The following is a 21,097-nucleotide window of genomic DNA, read 5'->3' on the forward strand; positions in this document are numbered from 1 at the left end:
TACAAAATTTTGACAGAAGCATACGAAAAAATCGAAAATCGAGTTGCTTGATGTCCAAGTTGGGAGTTGGGCTCAACACGGCGCTCTGCTATCCAGATTAGATTTGTTCCTTTTCCCGCATTTGAAAGAAACGGCCGGTTTAAATAACGTCAAGTTATTTCACACCACTTTAGCATTAATTCGGAGTGCTTATTGTACTCACGCTTATAATTTTGAACCGCACTGTAAGTATGGGACAACCCTTACGGTGACCACACGCACACAACCCCGTTCACTCAGGCACAATGAACGGCGATTGAGTTCATCGTACACGCATCCGCGCATCATACACCATTCGCATATCAGCCGTCACAAGTGAAGGTTTGTCTGCTGCATTGTGTCTCCGTGTTTTCAGCAATTGTTCTAAAAGGAAGCTAGTATTCGTTACTTATTCCTAAAGTGATCATTTTAAAGCGGTTTGTAATAACTTCCGAATATCCAATTGAACTACAAACGTGTGCAAAGTACGGAAAAAGGAATTCATTAGTTTGTGAATAAGCGATCTATCGCGTACCTCGCGGGGTGTCTATAACCTCAATCCAAGCAGGCACAAACACACATATGCGTTCTTAGCCGGGTGTGCATACATCTCTCAGCCCTTCGGGTTTTGGAAGTTTGTGTTCGCGAGTTAATAAAACGCCGGCTTTTTAAGTGGTATGTACCGTTGACCGTTTTTTTTTTACCTCTAAAGTCTGTGCAAAGTTAGTGAAAGTGTAGAAGAACCTTTTGAATTTCACTTCTCGGAAAATTCAGTTTCTGCCGTGCCGTTTGTTAATGGAGTCGTGCGCCGCGTAAGTTTCGAGAACAATTTGACGGCCATTAATAGCAAGACCCAAAACATTACACACCAAACACGGGCGTGTGTGCGCCGGAAGATAGTTTCGGGGCCGATTTTTGTTGTTGTTGTTGTTGTTCTAAACCCCAAAATCACGTTTTTCCCAGCGAGAAAGTCCGTTTTTGCATGCGAATCCGGTAGCGGATATTCAACTCCCCACATGGTAGTATTGGTAGCTCGCCAGTAAGGCTTCTACTACGCAGTTTGAAGACTCACCCTCTCTGTAGAGCACACCATCGAGCGCGTGAAAAGGTGTGCGCTCCGTGTGTAGGTTCGATGGTGTGGTGGTAGTGCCGGTTCCATCCGGTTCTTCGTGGTGCAGCTTTGGGTACCAGTTGTGTGCGAGTTGTTTTGTGTGGGTCGCGAGTGCGTATATGTGTGCCGTCGTTTGGAAGGGAGAGTAGTTAAACGCACACATTCGCTTGAAGCAAATATCACACATCACGATCAACAGAAAGTGGAGACGGGAAAGAAGAACACTGCATCCGAGGGTGCGAATGTGAGCAGAAGAAGTTGAAGCTGAAAAGGCACACGCAGAAGACGTCTACCCTTATCCACCACACCCCATCGTATCAACCAGGGGCACCTGCCCTTCCACCAAACGCGCACACCCAACAAACTCCTCTCAATCAGCAGCAAGCGCAGACATTTTGTGTTGAGAAATAGAAGAACAGCGTACAGGAAGAAAAAAAAAACGGCAGAGTTACGTGAAGGAGCGGCTTTTTGAAGTGTAAACAAGGCAAAGGTAAGTTGATTGATTCGCGCAGTAGTGATGAGAATAAATAACTCCTTAGAAAGAGTTAGTTCATTCTTCCTCACTCCCTAGCTGGATTTAATTCATTTAACAACTGTTTTGGGTCGGAATTTTATTTTATCAATCTTTTACAATAGTTCGCCACAGAAAATGAATCTGGCAAGCGAAAATGTGCTGTTTGGGGTCAACGGTAAGCCAAACGGTGTTGACGACCCGGTGCGCAATGGTAGCGCCTCCGGTGGTGAAGGTAGCAGTGGACCGGGCTCGCCGCACAGTGGCGAAGCTAGCAAGGCCGGTCCGGATGTTGGCGGTGAGCTGATGAAGAAACCGGTCGGTCTGCTGGACGATAAGCTGAGGAAGCGCGTGCGTAAGCTGTCGCGCTCGAACAGCAAGGACGGTGTGCTGGGAGTGGCCGGCACGCCGAACTTTGTGTCGCCCCACCGGAAGTGGAAAAACAGCCGCCGTTCGCGGAACGGGTACGGCCGTGGGCTGCCGAAGAAGGGTGGCGCCGGGCGGAAGGGTGTGTGGGGCAAGCCGGGCTCGGAGGTGTACGACGAGCTGGACGAGGACCCGAACGATCCGAACTTTGACATCGATGCGTACAACAGCATGCACAACGTGGAGCTGAAGGAGATCGTACCGCAGATGACCGAGGCGGAGGTCGTGAAAAAGCTGGAAGCGATCATACTGGAGTATTTCGAGCACGGTGACACGCACGAGGTGGCGGACGCGCTGGACGATTTGCTGCAGCCGGGGATGAAGCCGCTGGTAACGAAAACCGTCGTGGCCGTTGCCTTCGATCACAAGCAGTCGCAGCGCGAGCTAACATCGGTGCTGATTTCCGACCTGTACGGGCGCATTGTAACGCGCGAAGACATCTGTGCTGGTATGTTGCTTTTTTTTTGCACACAGTTTTTCAAACCAAATTTAAAATATTAATTTTTAACGATACTGCGCAAGCCTGTCGTACATGAAATAATTAAAATTAAAATTAAAACTAATTCTTGAAATATAGGTTTCGATTTGCTGCTGGCGAATCTGCCCGATATTATGCTCGACACGCCCGATGCGCCCCATCTGCTCGGCAATTTCATTGCCCGTGCGGTGGCGGACGACTGCATACCGCCCAAGTACGCGTACCAGTCAGACCGGGAAGATTTGGACCAGCACGGCCAGTCGGCCCTGGTCCGGGCGACCACACTGCTCTCGATGCACGACGGCTGGGGCCAGCTGGACAACGTGTGGGGTGTCGGCGGTGCCCTGCGTCCGGTCAAAACCATCACCCAGCAGATGTCGTATCTGCTGCAGGAGTACCTGCTTTCACGCGATCTCAGCGAAGCCCAGCGCTCGATCAAGGAGCTGGAGGTGCCGCATTTCCATCACGAACTGATCTATGAGGTAGGCTATCGTTTAGCATGCTCTACAGACAGAATCTGCCCTATCAGGGCCACTATTAAGGGAAATTTGTATTGCAGAAAACCCTTTTGAATAGTGTGCCTTAACCTTTATTTCAATGACCACACCTAATCGGGTAGGTGTCTTGAAGAAGTTAAGAGTGTATTTTTGGTCATTGAAACGATCGGTTTTAATAGGCAGATTTTGTCTATAGCTCAACTCCGAGGGATCAACTCTTTACTTGAACTTCTTACGGCTCTTTCCTATGCACAGGCAATCATAATGACACTGGAGGCGTTAAGCGAGTCCACCGAGGTGGCCATTTGCGAGCTGTTCCGTACGCTCGACAGTACCTGCATCGTAACGCCGGAACAGATGGAGCAAGGGTTCCGGCGCGTTTACGAGGATATGACGGACATTGTGCTCGACATCCCGCTCGCCTACTCCATACTGGATCGCTTCATCCAGCGCTGCCAGCGCGCCGGCTCGTTCCTGAGCGAGGCGCTCATCAAAGATATTCCCACCCGGTAAGTTTTTCTTTCCAAAACAAACGCTGGTGTGTGGCGTACGTGCCGTTTAGCGTGTACCACGCGTAGCGTTGGCAGCTGCCAACAACAACAACACCAAAAAAAAACCCAATTTCAATCGAAAATGCTTCGCTTTTTCGGTGAGCATTCCTTCATGCTTCTGCTTTGAAACATACGTCTATAATGGGTTAGGGCGAGAAGAAGGGTACGCAAAGGGGGGGGGGGGGGAGGGGCGGAGGACCGGGTGGTGTTAGGGTAAGAGCGCGGGGGGTATGTTGTTGTTTTTCACCGCTTTGCTGGTGCTGTTGCGCAAATGGAAAGGAAAAAGATGGCAAGATATTACTGGCCCACGATGTACAGGGTTCGCCCCACGGATGTTATTCACAAGCCGCTAATCGAGACAACACAATCACAATTTTATCAACATTGTTCTCATCTGCTTCTCGTGGATTTTCTACAGGCTGCTGTCCGTCTTAAAACAGAGCTTTTTGAGGAAAAAATAAGGCCCTCAGGCTAATAATATGCTCCAACGAGATTCTACAACTCGCTGGGCTTGTCAATAACATCCGTGAAAGCCCTGTAAATATTTATGCTGCGTTAGAAAATGAAAATGAAAGCAAATTCGTGGTCTAACCTTCGAGCGGCGCCCAATACAGAAAAAAAACCCGCCCCAGGGGTTTGTGCTTGTGTCATGTGCGCGCATGTGTTGGTGCACGCATAAGCGCCATGATGTAACAGCAGGCAATCGGCACTGTCCCTGTCGCCTTATCTCCCCGGTACCCTCTATCGTTCGCCCGACCTCGGTTCACCGGCGGTACGGTTCCTACACACCCGACCGACCGGGCCTCTCTTGCAAAGCCTTATAGCTTCTTGCGGGAAAGATTCGTCTTTTGCGTCGCAATTTGATCTTCACAACTGAAAAAAAAAAAACGAATACCATCACAGTTGCACTGTCGGGGCCGCTTTCGTAACACGCGGTAGCAAAGATGTGTGTGCGTGTGTACACCTTTTAGTAGCGCGCACCGCTGGAGAAAACGTCTCACGATGCTGCTGTGTTTCAAACAACAACAAAAAAACTTGCCGGTTTATTTTTCGACCTTCTGCCCACCTTCGAAAAAACCATGTATCGCCGTTGTTGTTGTCATTGTTTTCCGGAAGTCCGCGTGTGAGTGGGCATTACACTTTTATCGTAGCAACAATTGTTGTTACCCTACCCATCGGTGCCGAAAATCGAATTCGCGTTGTTGCGACGCAATACGCCTCACACTCGTCAGTTTGTGCCGGGTGGTGTTTGTTATGCTCTTTGTTTTCTTATGATTGGCCTTGAACGCGAGCCGCTAAAAGTAAGCATTCCAGGGAATAGGGGAGGAGTAAGAAAAAAAAAACACAAGAAGCCACGCGCAATGCGTCTTCTAATAACGGAAGAAAACAGTGGAAAAGAGAGGAGCAGTTTTGAGAGCGAATGAGAAAGGAAAGGAAGTGCGTTGCAGGAAAACAACCCAAATGTTTTGGTTGTTTGTTTCATCGTCGTAATATTTTTGAAGGTCAACAGCGGCAGCGGGGTAGCTTGTCGAACGTATAAACAGCAGGGCAATCAGTAGTGAGGCGGTGGACATTATTTTGCAATGAGCTAGTTGTGGTTGAATGTTAGTAACCACTGCTAATTTGTTGCCCGGTTTGTTTTGAAACTCAACTAACTTGGTTGTGAGATGTATAGTGGGCTGATAAACCCCCGTTGTGATGTCACCTATGCAGAAAATAAGTGGTCCAGAGTCATCGTAGGAAAATGGAATTTAGGTATGAAATGTGCCAACACAGCTGGATTGCTCGTAGTGGACTTTATACGTGGCCTTTTTATGGAGTTGGGAGCTGCAAGGCTTTAGAGATCCATCTGCTTAGTTTGATCCGCCCCTAAAGTTGTACACAACATACACAACTGGTTGTTTTCTGTCAGCAAAAAGGTCTCTCTGAACTGAAGTCTAATTACTCAAAGTTTCCGTATTTTTTAAATTTATTTTAGGTATTATTTTGTTAATAGGAATTATAGACTAATTTGAAGAATTCTCGAATGTTCTCGTTCGAAAAATGAGGACTCTCGTTCGAGAACGGTTTGAAGCATCTTTTGCAGCAAACCAATTGCTTTTTAAATCATCCCACCCGGGGATTGATTGTTTAAAAAGTGGTTTCTTTCTGGGTGTAATTTTGCAGCGAGCAAAATGTTGTGTACGTGTTCACGGAGGACGGAGGACACACCTACCGATATCCAGTATCGATCTCTTACCATGCAGCTGCTGTCCAGTGTCAAACACGCATCGAAAATATAAGGAGATCCGAAATGTATTGCCCAACTACAGAGCAGTATTTTGTGCTGTATTGCTACCATTTATTGTATGGCCCTGGACCGGCGGTTCGCGAGCTTTGAAACGACGCAAAACCAAAACAAATTTTGCCTCCGTCCATCGTCAACAACATGTTATGCACGCACACATCTATACAGATACACCCAACACCCTATGTTTATGCGCTGATTCCTACAAAGCAACGAAAGTTGGCGAATTAGTTCAACTTAACTTTTATTTCATACTTTTGAAACAATCTTTATAATTTTTTTTGATTACAAATTATCTTTTAGCGCTGCCGTCTCGCCTTACTTACGTGTACAAAACAGGGTTTTGTGTCGGTGTTAGTATGCCGGTTCCTCTCCTGTTGCCCTGTATTGGTTTTATGAGCATGGTTTTATGCTCCTACACACATACACATACCAGCAGCTGCGCGCACAGTCGCTTCTATTTATTTCCCCCGGCATTTTATGTCGCGGTTGCGTAGTGTTTGTTTTGTTATTGTTATTAGTCGCCCCCTTCGAAACATGAAAACTGCGTACGTGCGTAAAAACATGCGACCAAAGCAAAAACGGATCGAGCGAACGATAATTTATTTGATTTTCGCTCGATCTGAAAAGTTTTGTTTAGTTTAACTTCGTAAAAAGACGTTTTGAAAGCCAAAAAAAAAAGTCATTTCTGCTTTCGTTCGAAAAATCGTCCCATTGCTTTGGCAGGCGCGTGTTCGAATTTATAAAAGCAAGACGTATATTTGTTCGGTTGCGCGCGCCTAATGTTTTTGTTGTTTTCAAGGTTAGCGTGTCCTTGGAGTATTTTATTAGTCTTCCCTTTTTGTGTCCGCCCTTTACACGGTATTACATCTGGGAGGGCAACGGAAAAACATACAAAATATTTCGTACCGGCAAAATTGTGTAGCTAATTTTAGTTCAAAACAAACTAGCAAAGTGTATCCACTATTGCAGTGTGTGTGTGTTTTAAAGTTCACATTGCTTTGTTTGTTTTGCAGGCAAGCAGGAGCAAAACAAAAACAGACCGATAAAAAACTCACTGATGCGTTAGAAACGTTTACATTTCAACCTTTCAAATACTTGTGAATTTATTAATTTAATTAGAAAAATGAAGTACTTATTAAATAACGGCTTATTCTATCTTTCTCTCTATTTTTAGGGGCCGCAAACGTTTTGTGTCCGAGGGCGACGGTGGTATGATCAAGCAGGTCAATATCCATCATGATTTCTAGATCGTTTCCCACCATCATCATCATCCTCTATCAGCCAACACACTCAGAGAAGATCCTCCGCGCCCACCACACACAAACACACAAGAAAAATGGACTAAATAAGAGTGAAAGCGGCGTGATGCGCCGCTTTTTATGGTAGAAGAAAACCAACTTGACACACAGAGGATAGGAGGGCACAGCACAGTAAAATCGAGAATATGAGGAGGGAACATCGTTTCATACTAACCCATACTAAGATTGTTAGTCAAAGTCGTCCCTGGAGAAGAGGAGAAGAATGGGAGGGGGAGGGGGAGGGGGGGGGGTGGAGAAGAAACTTTTTGTTCTTTGCTTTAGTTTTGGTACAAAGCGCATCTTATCTCGCGACATTGGCGCTATCAGAGTCGAACCTTTCGAATGATGAATTTAATCACAAAATTTTCACCTAATATACTGTGTATCGCCAACTTTCGATAGTGTGTGTGTGTGTGTGCGTGTGTTTGTGAGGAGCTAGGAGAAGTTTGCAGGGCCACCATATAATTTGGACTAGAAAAAAAAAAAACAATGACAGCAAACGGCAACTTTTTCTTTTCTTTTTTTTCGTTTATTTATAGAGGCTTTGAGTCTTAGAGACTACATTCGCCTCTCTCTAGGGGTACGGCAACGACACAAGAAAAGTGTGACCAAATTTTCCAAATCCAGTGCGGGAGAAATGTGTAAACAATCATCTTCCCCATGTACTCTTAGCGCTTTTCCTGTGTCCTTCACTTAAATTTGTCGGTCAATTTGTATATCGCGTTTGCATCTCGTTTTGCGCAAGGTCTATTCAAGTTAAGGGTTTGCGGGCGTCTTAAGAAGCAAAAGTCAGAGGAAAAGCATATTAGTGTAAAATGCATTAAAAAAAAAACAAACATCAAGTAGAAAATGTTGTTGCGAGAAGAAGCGAGAAGAAGAAAAAAGCATTGAAATTCATTTGCATTTCGTGACCGTTATCGAGGAATTAGTTGGTTGTTTTTTCGAATTTTAATCGTAAAAAAGGGGAGAGAATTCAATAGAGTTTTGCTTTTAGAAAATTAGTCATTTGTTCCTCTTTTACCGCCAGGAAGAGCGATGGCGATTGTTTAGATGAATGGTAACTTAGAAAGGCTCCCTGAAAAAAACGTAGCTAATACCTGCAAGATCAAGGTTTTTTTTATAGAGAGAGAGATTTCCAGACAGTTTTCCTTATGCTTTTTGATGTTATATTCTGATAATTCATCATTCGATTTATTACGCGATAAGAAGCCATATTTTGTGTAAGACGAACTTTCAATTTAAACAGTCTTCTTTTTTCCCCCCTATTTTGCTTTAACCTTAGTCATCTCGCGTGGTCTCCATGAACTTAAATCACAAAACCAGTGCAAGGGCAACGCAGACGAATACGTATTATAATGCGCAGCCGGATCAGAAGGATCCTTCATTTACATTTTAACAAAAATCATTTCCCCCTCTCTTTAAAAAAACATTTTCTGTTAACTATTTTAAAATAATAATTGCGAAGAAATGGAAGATGAACGTCAGGGGTAAAGGTAATACAGCGCATTTTGCTCCATCACCCCCAATAAGTACAGATTGCGAATCAACGAGCTAATACTAAACATCAAAACGTTCCTAGCGATCTCCTCAATACTAATGCATGTCGTAATAAGTGTGCACAAGGTGGCCGTAGAAAAAATTATCACGCTTTGCTCACAAATCATACAAACTATCAGGCGACGGATCGGGTTTAGAAGCAATTTTTTGAATGCTATTTCGGTTTGTGAAAATTATAAAAGAAAGAATGGAACGATTCATCCCTGTGCAATATTCGCAAAATTCGCATAAGAAAGCTGTCGGGACGTATGAAAGCTAATGAACGATTCAAATTAATACATTTTTAAAATCAAAGCAAGTTTCTGGATAAGTTGTCTATGAGAATTACGTACAAATGCTCTAAAAATCTGTCATATTTCTTGCAACATGCTGTGTAAGCATAACTAATTAACGATCCGGCTAGCTTTGTGCATAATGGCGGGAGAAAGAGAAGCGGAACGAGCGGGCGACTGGGTGATGGAGGTCTATTAGAAAAGGGAAGGCTTCAGAAGGTAATGCTGTCGTGTTTCTCATATCCTATTCTCTTTGCTTCCTTTTTCTATTTCACGATGGATGTGTCTATCATTCAATACCAGGTGGCCGCCGCATGATGGCAAATGGCAAAAAAATGGGAAAGCAATGGAGAACGAAGGCATATACTATTAACATTTACAGCAACAACAAAACTCACCATACACCTACATACCCACACATACACTCTCACACACACAGACACACACACACACACACACACATTATAAACCCAACAAAACTATTAAGTATGATATGAAAAGTTAGATAAAGGGAACGTCGTTTCTCTTTTATTCTAGACAGTAAGCAAGCAAATCGTAATAAAGTAAAAAAAAAACGAAAAAAATATATATACATAAATATATCCAAAGTAGTATTGTGTGGGTTTATTTGTACCAGGTAGATCAAAATCTCTTAGCTGAAGAAGTTGAGATTTGGCGGTGGCCGCTAGTAGCTTTCGAACTTACCACCAAAATAGGCTGAACGTGTGGGCAATGATTAAGCTATACGATCCGATAAAAGCTCTGTTGGAAAGTCCAGTCAAGCTAACAACGCTTGCGGAGAAACTCTCTAAGGGCTTCTGCGTCCAGGATTTTTTGGTTTGCTGGTCTCAATTTCACATTTTCGCCTTAGAGAGAGCCAAGGCTACTGACTTGCATGACCCTTACATACGCTGATGTCATAGTTGCCGCTGGTTTGAGGTTCTCCCTAAAGGCACGTAGAAAAAAAAACACCTTCGAAATCGTTTTGGTAGCTGAAGTTGCAAAGTTCCAGCACACACATGTGCCCCTGACATCTGGGCTCGAGAGGAATGATGCTAATGAAGGATATATGACCTCCCAAGTATTAAATGGCAAAGGTTGGTTGTGTATCCTGTTTGCTGAGACATCGATTCAGAGAGAGGCCCGCTGCCGGATGTACCTTAAACAATCGATTAGCAGAAGCTGGACTATGATGTTAACAGCACAGAAGCTGTAAAGTAGTTGAGTGGGATTTCTCCAGTAGTTCATATGCATGTCGTAAGCGAAGGCGCAATATGGTTATTTGGTGTCGGTTAGCGTCTCTATCCTTGGGCTCGAAATGAGATGTGTCATCAGAGATGTCGGGATAATGGCTGGAGGGAGGAGCTCCTAAGTAAGTATAGCAATCTTAATTGTTTCAACGAATTTTATTACATTCTTTTTGTTGTTTACATAAGCTAACACGTTGTTTTTGTTGTAAAACGGTTAATCGCACAAATGCAAAACTAAACTATGTCTCGAACATGGCAAGAAATATTTATGTGGAGCAGCCTCAAGTGTGAATCACAAACACACACGCACATAAAAAAGTACAGAAAATAATTGAGCGTTGATGACACCCTTGTTCGTAACTGGTGTTTGGTACTTATCATTGCTTGCGTGTTTGTGCTGGTTGGTTGAAATTCGCCGTTCTGGCAGCTGTAGAATTTTAAAAGCAACAACGAACCAAAAAAAAAACTCACTCTAAAGCACACGTATACACACATGCACCTGCATACACGTACACACATCGATTTTTAGGGTACATAATTTGATCATATTAGAGTAAAATCCATGTCTATATAGCTTCTGTTGGTTTTTGAAAGAGATTCGTTGCCTGCTTGTTATAAAGATGTTAATAATGAGTGTGTGTGCTTGCGCGCGCATGTGTGTACGTGTGCTATATTGGGTGTCCTATTACTAATTCCTTAAGGGAAAATATTTTTTTTGTACGAACGCACACACCTCTACCAAATGTCGTTCTTACCTAGTAGTATTAGTAGTAGTATTAGATAGATAGATTTGTTACTTAAGCTCCCTGTAACGTACGTGACTTTAACAGCTACATCTTAATAACAACACCCAGCAACAAGCCCAGCATCCTGGGTATCTCCAAGTGTGGATGCTGGTTAGTGTTTAACGAAGCTAAATTAAAACCATGTCTCGGTTTGTATAAGAGTTCATCAATTCATTCAGCCCGGAAGTCGTGCAGCTATAGCTACGATCGCTAGCCGTAAAGGCCCCCCAACCACCAACAAACATCCCTAGATGGGTAAGGGTTTTCTATGTAACATTCTGTGTAACAGTACAGATTTAACCGGCATAGTGTTTCTCGTAAAACCGCAAACCTATTGTGACATCGTCCGATTGACAATCTAAAACGTAAAGAAGAGAATTAAGTTTGGAATTAGAGGACATTTTTCAAGCAATCAGGTGATAGGAATTTTCCAACAAATGTGCCGCCATTATTACCTTGTTCGAATAAATTAACAGGCGATTTCGAGGCTTTGAGAACAACTCACTAGTTGGCTGTTTGTGCTGTGGACAGTTTGCTGCCATAAGGGCATTCAATTACTGGAGGAAAAACGCGATATTAAAAAAAATATATTGGAAGGAATAGGGAAACAGGGAGGATCGGAGTAATCCGTCGGGATATTATGGTTGCGTGGTGGAGGACGCCCCATCACCAGAGTTATGACCGTCAACGGCTTTGGTGCGCTTTTGATCGTCACTGTCCTCATCCGAGTAGTCCTCATCGTGGGTGTGCGTTACGGAGCGCGGTGTCTCCGGGCGGGTGTGCGGCACCGACACGCTTAGCTCCGATCCGGTGGCGGACGGTAGTGAAGAAGGTTGTGGCGTACCGAGAAGCAGCTGAAACAACACATTGCGGAACTTTATCGATCATATTCCGGGCCCTTCCCATCTCAGGCTGTTGCCTGAGATGGAAAAAGAAAAAAAACCTACCCGTCCAATTTCTTTGGAATCATCGCCGGGCGGATCGCGCGCCTCACCCTCATGCTCCTCATCCTCGTCCAGCTCGTGCGGTGCCGGTGGAACCACCGGTTCGGTGCGAGGCGGACGGGTACGCTGGATCATCGGTGCGTCCAGCGTGAACCGTTGCTCGTGCGCGACGGTTGACTCGTGGGGCAGCAGCATTGCGGGCGCTCGGAACATGTACGAGAATGGGTAGTACATCAGGTTGAGTATGGTGGCGGCGTACAGATCCGCGTACCGTACGACCTGCCCGGCGAAGAACGTCTGCCGGGAGCCGGAACGAAACAGCGAACCCATCATACCGTACGCCAGGTCCATCTTGTGCGTCACGTCCCGTATGGCGGTGCGAACCGAACGGATGTCCGGCTTTTCCTTCGCACTCGAGTCCAGGTTCTTGTACAGATCGCCGAGCCGCACATCGAGCTGCTGCAGCTGGGCAAACAGCTGACACTTGTCCGTCCACACGTGCAGCTCCTGTACCAGCTCCGGCACGATCAGGAACGTGCGCCAGCCCCGGATCTTTTTGCTCTTCAGAATATCGCCGAAGATATGATCCCCGATGTACAGCACGTCCTTGCCCTTGGCGCCGATCAGCTTGGTAAACACGTCACACGAACCGCCCGAGTACACCTGGTTCGCCTGCAGCGGACCCATATGCGTGCCAACCTTGAGCGCCCCGGTGCTGGTATCTACCTGGCGCAGTATAGTGCCCTCGCCGAAGAACAGCGGTTTGCGTGCGTCCACCACAATCGTGTCGAAGTAGGTCTTCCAGTCGCGGTGCGGTTCGTCCGGTTTACCGCCGTGCGGAAAATCGAACAGGAACGTCATGATGCGATCGGTGAAGGTGTAATCACTGTTCGTGAGCAGGAAGAGCTTTGCACCAGACTCCCGTATGCGGGACAGCACCATCGGCAGCCGTTCATCCTTCTTCACGTACTCGTCGAGGTTCTGTTAAGGTTCGTAAAAGTGATTAGTGTAGTGCCTCTTTGATTTGAAATCAGGTCTAAGCATCAGCGATACAGTACCTCAAGAGTTTTCTTTTTGAGATCACCGTAGATGTGCACCCAGTCGACGGCGCCTCGCACATCCTGGAAGATCGACTTGAACGACATGAACAGCTCACCATACTTCACACCGGTGCGATCGACTTGCTCCGCGTACTGTGGCGAATGTGTGAAGAAGTCCACCAAGCACGCGAGCAGGTACGTCTCGGGCAAGTTAAACAGCGTGTTCAGCACGTATACACGGCTTTCGTCCAGCTGCAGGAACTTGTTCGGGTATAGCTCATACACCTGGTGGCTATACGGGTAGAAAGAGAGCAAGAGATAGAATCGTTACACACTCCAAAGTTACGAAGAGAACGGGATACTACTTACTGCTTGAGGAACTCGAAACCATGGACGCACACTAGAATGTTGCCGTACGCGTCCACCTTCAGCAGGTTGCCGTAAAGCGAATCGAACCAGAGACCACGCACCGGAAACGAGGGATCGTACTCGAACTGGCGAATCTCCGCCGGATAGCCCAGGTTGACGAGCCGCTCCTTCACCAGATCAAACCCGAGCTGTTCGTACTGCGGCGACTTGTACTCCGCGATCGTGTAGTCCATATCGAAGCCATAGAACTTGATATTCTCCAGATGCATCGACCGATTGACGAAGATTCTGGGGGTGGGTGGAGTATGGATGAGAAGGTCAATTGAGAGAATTTCACCAACAAATTCGGATTTTGGAATAGAGTTTTGGGACATTGTTCTTTTTTGTTTCGCCCTAACCAACGAATGGGTCCTCGGGTTGATTGATGGTGGCAAATTGGCGCATTGTGCCCAATTTGTCGTCACGCTTAGAAATGGGTAACAGGCGAGTGATGTCGATTATTGGATTAAAGGCAAGCAGAGCGAACCGTATCTACACAAGACGATCATAGGTGACGGTAATTGGTGCCCGGGGAACTAGCGGACGCTAGTCACAGGAAGTAATTCGTGGGATACGCTCTAGCGCGTGTACCCAAATCATCGCAGATGTCACCATCGTTGCCAAGCACACTTACTTTGCGCGGTGACGTACCGTACCGAAGCTGTCTGCTAGGGTGGAGTGGTCGCATAGATCATCCTCCGAACTGGACGATGATTGGCTTGAGGAGCACGACAAGTTGAGACCGTAAAGCATCGTTGCTTCACACACAACACACACAACACACAACACGCAGGGTGTAGTATTACAATGTCTGAATAGGTTGGGCTGGAAACTGGAGACACTCTGGAGGGTACGCTACACAGCAAGAAATTCACCTAGACTTCTACCGAGCGCACAAGCGCCAACTCGAGTGTGATCGGAACGACATTTGAAACGCAAGTGCACGTTGCCACCGGTGTTAACACTTCGGTGCGTGGGGTAACGCTTTTGGTGGCCCAGGAGAAGGAGAAGGAACGTTCGCACCGCACACCATCTCAACAACCAACCGCACCAAAATTCACCGAATTCGGTTGATTAAAGTGCGCCGATATTTAACAACACTTTAAATTGGCATAATGTCAATTTCCAGCTAGGGGCATCATAACGCTTCATCGAATGCACCAGCCTTTTCCCGGGAAAATGGCACAAACGTGCGGGGGACGACGAAAGGGTCAATAGTGGCAGATCTATTGGAATGTCAGTTCAAGGTATGATTCACACGAGCCGGCGACACCCCAGTATAAAGCGGGTGGCAGTGGGTGTTTTACAGGCATTTTTTGAAGTATGTTTTTAATTTCTTTTTCTTTCCACCATTTTTTATCCCGAGTATTTCACGAAAGGTGTTTGGAGTGAGGCCAAACAAATTGAGCTGTTGAGCGGCACAAACCGGTCACGGAGAGTTGGCGGAATGGTTTGTTGCTCCTGCACAAGTAATACAGCCCACTTTTGGAATCTAGCGTCCCTCGAAAAAGCTAATTAAAAACTCAGCCCTGTTCCCACTAGACGATCGTTTGCACGCGGTGCTGTACTGTGCCGCCGATTCGAAACTAATCAAAACAACGTTCCAACGCTTCCTCGCAAAAAAAGGTGTTAACCAGATGGTGGGGTGATTCGATCGAAATGTTCAATTTCTCTCGCGCTCGCAAAATATTAACATTTGTTCACGTTCGTCATCCGTTTGTACCCTCTGTATCAAAGGAGTGATCAAAGGGGGCATCGTTTTGCGCACAAAATTTACGATAAATTTTTGATTTTGCGCACCGTGTAATACCTACGGTAATATTACGCTCTTACAAGCACCACTCTGCCAACAAGAAATGCACGTACGGAGTGCAGCAAATATCGGATAATTATTTTTAGTCATAAAGCAATCGTTTTAAAAGACTTGGTGAGCCCTTTTCTGATTTGATGGCTCACAAAACAAAGGGCTAATGCTGCGTTCAATTTTATTTTTGTAGCAACACAATTGAATTGCAAACGAGTGAGACGACTAGGTTTGATTAATGACAGCTTGAATGCAGGTTTGTAATTTCGAATGTGTATTCTCAGCAAGTTTGGAGGTTTTTTTTTGAAAGCAAGGGATTTATAGGCCGAGGACTCCTAGACGAGATCTCTTAGGTGAGATCTCGTGATAGAAGAGATCTTTTAGAGGAGATCTCTCACACATGATCTACAGGGGAGGCCTTATAGACGAGATCTCTTAGGCAAGGTCCTTTAGACTAGATTTCTTATAGAGGTCTGTTAGATGATGTAGTTTAGATGATTTTTTTTGACGATGACTAGGCAAAGTCTGTATGCCTTAGACGAGGCGTTTTACACGAAATCCTTTTTCACGAGGTTTCTATTACTAGTGTCCCTTAGGTTATGTATCTCAGGTGAGGACTTTGTGGACATTGTATTTTTGTAAACATAGCCATTACTAGGTTAAAGCATATCTTTCCCATCGTACACCCATCGAAATGATACTGTAACCGTTAAACGGACAGACAGAGGTTTGTTTCTTGAACTTGAGTAGTTCACAAATGCAACAAATCGTTACGTCGTGGAAGTCACTGCAAGGTTCTGCCTTACGTAAAACAAAAGTGGTTCCAATCATGTGCCATAAAAAAAACTATTATTAATAATAAAGTGGACTCAAAACAATAATATTTATACGGACCAGTGTGGTGTTGCGATGGTTACAGCATCGTCATTTGGCTATCTACCGCGCTGATGATGTCTTTCCAGCGCTTGGTTGCAGCAGCAGCCCAGTGGCGCCATCGATTCGGCGCGGCAGTAATTGCGGCTTTAATGTTCCTCAAATGGTCATAAAACTTCATCCGGTGCGAGATGTCCAGCGTTTGCCGTTAATCTTCACCATTCAATGTCAGGAGTGGCTTCAATCTACCGAATCTTCCCGCTCGCTTGCGTAATTGGAGCTGCTCACCGCTGGAGCCCGTGTGACAACGGTACGAACCGCCGATGATATGGAAGCTGTCTTGCTCCGCGTATGCGTACACATGCAGCGGTGCTAAAATGTCTCGGTGCGAGATGTTATGCTTTGCAGGTCGCATGTGTTTTGGTTCCCCCCGTCGGCCATCGAGGTCGGTCGTAGAACAACAAGTGCCATTGCAATGCGGTACGAAAACAAACCGTCAAACAGTGCACAAGTAGCAACAGCGTTCGCGTTCAGATGTTGCGCGCACTATAAAGCGATCACGCTGGCGGTCGGTGTTGTTCGCTTCTTTATTCTCAGGCGGATCGAGAGTGAGAGACAGAGAGCTGAAATGCCTTTAAGGAAAGGGGTAGGCCGTCGAGACGTCATTCCATAACAACAGACTGGCCACGGCTTATCTGGCAGCTTTACGAAAAAAAAAAAATGGTTGTTTTCTGTCAAACGCGTAATTCAGCAAAAATTTGCGATCAGGACTAACATCCGATTGCAGCACGATTCGCGCCATGTGATAAGGTGAGACTACTGCTGCCCGTATGGTAGGGTAGTGACACCGTTGCGGGATCATGATCAGGTCAATATACAGCAAACGGGTTTGCTTTACATCAGACAAATTGCAAAATTATTCAACCCGTTCCGGAACGGTAGCATAGGGATAGAAGAAGATCTTCAATTATCGTCCACCATTTTTTTTTTCAATTTCGCGGACTATCCCGGAGGGATACCGCCTGGAATCTGTGTATATGAGTAAAGGCAAGCTGGCAAGGCGGTTCAAACAGGGTTGATATGGGGGAATTTTAATTAGGGAACGTCCGGAGACAGGACTAACTTTGCTGCGTGGTTCGAAAACCATAACGACGGCATTGACTGAGGAGCTGGATGGTACTTGATGTGGTGTGGGCAATCCGTGATTATTATCCATCCATTCAATCCATCCACAATTCCGGAGTGTTTCGATACTCACACACACCGAGAAACACACCCACGAACGATGCACAAATTCCACTTTCCATTTCTCCACCGGTCACTCGAAAAGGTGGGCGATGGATTTTCGTTTTTCGGTTGCAACATCATGCTGGAGCATGTTGTTTTCGACCGCGTACTACTACGGTTGCGTTGCAGCGTTTGAGCGACTGTGTGGGCTCATTTGCATATAGAGTGGAGTTGATGCAAACCGTGGCCCCACGTGAAGGACCCACCGACCATCCGAAAACATTTGATTGCTATATCCCTGAACCCGCTCCAACAATCCAAAAACGCACACACACACGCAAGCTACATTTACAGACGAATGCTCTGAAGCGCTAGGTGTTATAAACCTATCAAATCGTATTGGGCGTTAAAGCTCTCAGCTTCGGAACTAAAACTGCCGCCCTCTTATTATTGAGGAGTTCCTGGAGGTTAAGAACATGCACGCGTGGCCCCACGAGGGGGTAGCTAATCGTATGCCGTAGCAACGTCTGCGCAAAGGGTTCGTGCTTCACGCTCGAGTGGAGTTTCAAATCAACTAGACTAAAGTTAAAGTGGACACGATGAAGCAGAAAAAAAAACAACGTAGATTTAACTCTTCTTCTAACGCAATATCAGCACTGGAGGGCAATGGGGGGCAAGGTTAACGATAGTAGGTTGATCGTTTGGTTTGAATTTCTTCCCCAACAGTGGCATCGCACTTGCCAACATCGTCCAAACGTGTTTGCTCGCTGGAGTGTAAATTTCAACAGCCCTCATATATCCTTTCGCCAACGTACCTGTGACTAATCTCACGCTTGTAACCGTAGGCAGGTTCTCTCACTACCGTCCGCTGCTCGGTACCGCTTCCGGTCGGGCGCGATTGATTGGTGAGGCTACGGGCACTGGCAGAGCTTGCCGATCGTGATCCGCCCGAGTTGGCACGTTGACGCAGTTCGGCCGCAGTGGCCGGTGCCAGATGTGGCAGCTTTGCCTCGAACTCATCCTGCGATATGTCCGGCATGGTCGGAGCCGCGAGCACAATGCACAACCAGCGGAGGTCGCGGTAAACTTGTACGTAGATGAAAAACGGGCTGATGGGGGGAAGGAGGCGGGGCGGGATACACTAGAATCAAGACTTCACATGCGCGCAACTTCCGAGGCTTTGATTTTTTGGGGGGAGAAAATAAAACGTAAACGGTTCAAGAGATTGGGTGTAAACGCGGAATCTAGCAGATAAGAGTTAGGTCGGACGCGTGCTAGTCTTTGCAACAGTTGAGTTGACACTGTGAGAGAGTCCCACATTCCACCATCTCGAGCGGTCGCGCTAGCTCCGGCTGGTATGAGACAGCTTTGCCTACAATGCTCAATGTTGGTGATGAAGAGCGAAGAGCTCCATGAGAGAGAGAAAAAAGGGAAGGGACAGAGTGATCAGGGCAGTGTAGGAGAGCTAACGAAAGCCAGACGGAGAGCAAAATGCATTGCAATAGACGGGCGCATTTTGATGATCGTACGTATGCACCGGAAATGAGCCAACCGTATGGTTGGCACATGTCAAATGATTCGTCTCCATTCGACATCGATCATCGCGATCAGTGAGAACGATCTGAGAGATCTGAGCAGCATCTTACCTATCAACCTGCGCACATGGATTCAGAGCAGAGGCCATCCCGTTGTGGGTAGAAGCGCTGCCCGACAGAGCCGCAACGTAATCAACGCACATATGTGCGGCCTAGCGACGAATCGCACACGAAAAGTGTCTGGAACTCTCCATTAACCTTTCCCAGCGCGGAGAGCCGTCGACTGCTGAATCACAACGCATTGATAGCATTGTAAGCGCTGCGGAGCAAAAATGCGTTTCCAGGCCCGAAGGCACACTTTCCCTTGCAACACTCAAGAGACCGAACACCAGCCAGACGAGGTGTGTTTGGTGCCGCTGTCTCTCTACAATCCGCCAACGGCATGTATGTACAGCACGGCAAGCTAACGGAGGGGAGGGGGGGGGGGGATAGTGGGTGGAATGTGTTTGCTTCTTTCTTTTGAAGGCCAAACCATCTATTGCATCGCCTCGGAACAGTGTGCGCTCTAACCATCGATACACAATGAATAGGAGGGAGCGGGGGATATACTAGCAGCTGACTGATAGGCTAGTTCTAATAGCAGGCTGGCTGATGACTTAGATCCCTCAGGCGCAATTCTGCGTTCTCCTCAAAGCCTCCAGCACGCAGTTAACGGGGTACGCCTGTAGTACGCATTGATCCCTATTACAGGAGAATCAACACATCCGTCGGAAACCTTATCAGCGTGTGTACGAACCACATACACTTGCTATCGTGCGTCAAAAGTTTGACAGCCAGCAGCGTAAGCCACGAGCAACGTAAACAAACGCTTTTACGGATTAGCGATGGCTTTATGCATCGATACAGTGTGTGCTGATTGCACCTATCAGTAGCAACAACACGATAGCTGGCATCAATTCGTACACTGCCAATGGCAAAACCATCTGACGTCACTGGAACTTGAAGCATCATCTACCAACACGGCAAATGACTCGTTCCTATCGATGCATACGATTCACCACCGTTTGCAACCCATCGGGTCTTATCTGCAGTTTGTAAATGATTGCTGCCTATCAATCTTACCGATTGATACGATCGGGCAGGAAGTTGAAGTTATCGCAATCTCCCTAAAACAGATGATTAACTGATGTTAAAGTTTTACGATTTACTGTAAGGTAATTGTAGCGTTTGTTTCGCTTCTTTAGCCTTCTTACATCGGTATCGAACGGTAGTTAGATATCTCTGTGCAATGCTATTCAGGTCTCTCGAGAGCTAGAATTCAATTCTTTGCGTAGGGATCAATCTCTACAATTTTTGTTTTATATCTCAAAATAACTTCCAGGTCTATTGTTTGATCCTAGACCTCTGAAGGATATAGAGCCATAGAAAAAGAAGCGCTTCAAAGCATCAGCAACTTGCTTTGCTCATTGTACATGTCCAGACCAGTGGAGACCCTAAGCGGAATGGAAGTTTTGGGGATCTCCAGGCTGCATGACTGTGGTTGTCGCTGTCAAGTCGAAACTTTGCGTGCTGGACTCCCGTACGCCATTATCCAATTTCTATGGAAAAAAATGGACACCGAGCGAAGTTTAATCTCTGACCAATTCTTCTCTCTGTTTGACATCTGTACAGCTACAGCAAAAGTAAACGCATCGCATAAAACCCGCTCGATTAACCTCCTTTTTTCGGCCATCTAGCGCGTGATTCACCACCGCAGTGCATCCATTTGGAAGTGAACTAAAAAGCGGAAGGGAAATTAAAAACACAAATGGTTCTCGATAAGCCACCACTAACTGATCGATACACAAGTGTGTGGTATTGCGGCGGTAATTCGTTTCCCCCAGTGTAGTGTTGATTTATCCTTATCTGCCCCGCCGAATGGAGCCGGTGAATTGTAGCATATGTTTCGGTCTTTTGAAATACCTTCATTGTGTAGCTAGGCCTTATAGCTGTGCGGTGTGTAGAGCGGGTGACGATGGTGAACAAAAGAATGAAGCAAAAAAAAAATACAGCCCAACAAAACCATCACAATCAATTAATTGCACTGCTGCGACGCTTCACAACAAAGAGGCGTGTTGCGATGCAACAAGCCGACGCAACCCGGACAAAGTGCACAAACATTTTTCGAATCGCTAGATTTTGATCGAGAATGGGTGCGAAAAAGCAAAAAAAAAAAATAGACG

At 46.1% G+C, this 21,097-nt stretch overlaps 3 protein-coding genes across 6 annotated transcripts in view; 2 read left to right on the forward strand and 1 right to left on the reverse strand.

Annotated features, from left to right (window-relative positions):
* The window catches only part of LOC126558897 (V-type proton ATPase subunit d), a 401,974-nt gene that overhangs the window by 253,146 nt on the left and 127,731 nt on the right, over positions 1–21,097 (forward strand). The gene's annotated exons all lie outside the window — the stretch shown is intronic.
* LOC126557563 (programmed cell death protein 4) lies at positions 1,779–7,129 on the forward strand. Its single transcript, XM_050213377.1, has 4 exons — positions 1,779–2,514; positions 2,644–3,026; positions 3,297–3,550; positions 7,057–7,129. Exons 1-4 carry the CDS (start codon positions 1,779–1,781, stop codon positions 7,127–7,129), a joined length of 1,446 nt encoding a protein of 481 aa, XP_050069334.1.
* LOC126556324 (cytosolic purine 5'-nucleotidase) lies at positions 11,683–18,379 on the reverse strand. The gene is made up of 5 exons (XM_050211579.1): positions 18,156–18,379; positions 13,398–13,685; positions 13,047–13,320; positions 11,992–12,969; positions 11,683–11,898 (listed from the first exon to the last, which is right to left on the reverse strand). The coding sequence occupies exons 1-5, from the start codon at positions 18,377–18,379 to the stop codon at positions 11,683–11,685; spliced, it is 1,980 nt and encodes a 659-aa protein (XP_050067536.1).

Source organism: Anopheles maculipalpis, chromosome X (genome assembly GCF_943734695.1).
Source record: "Anopheles maculipalpis chromosome X, idAnoMacuDA_375_x, whole genome shotgun sequence".
NCBI lineage: Eukaryota > Metazoa > Arthropoda > Insecta > Diptera > Culicidae > Anopheles > Anopheles maculipalpis.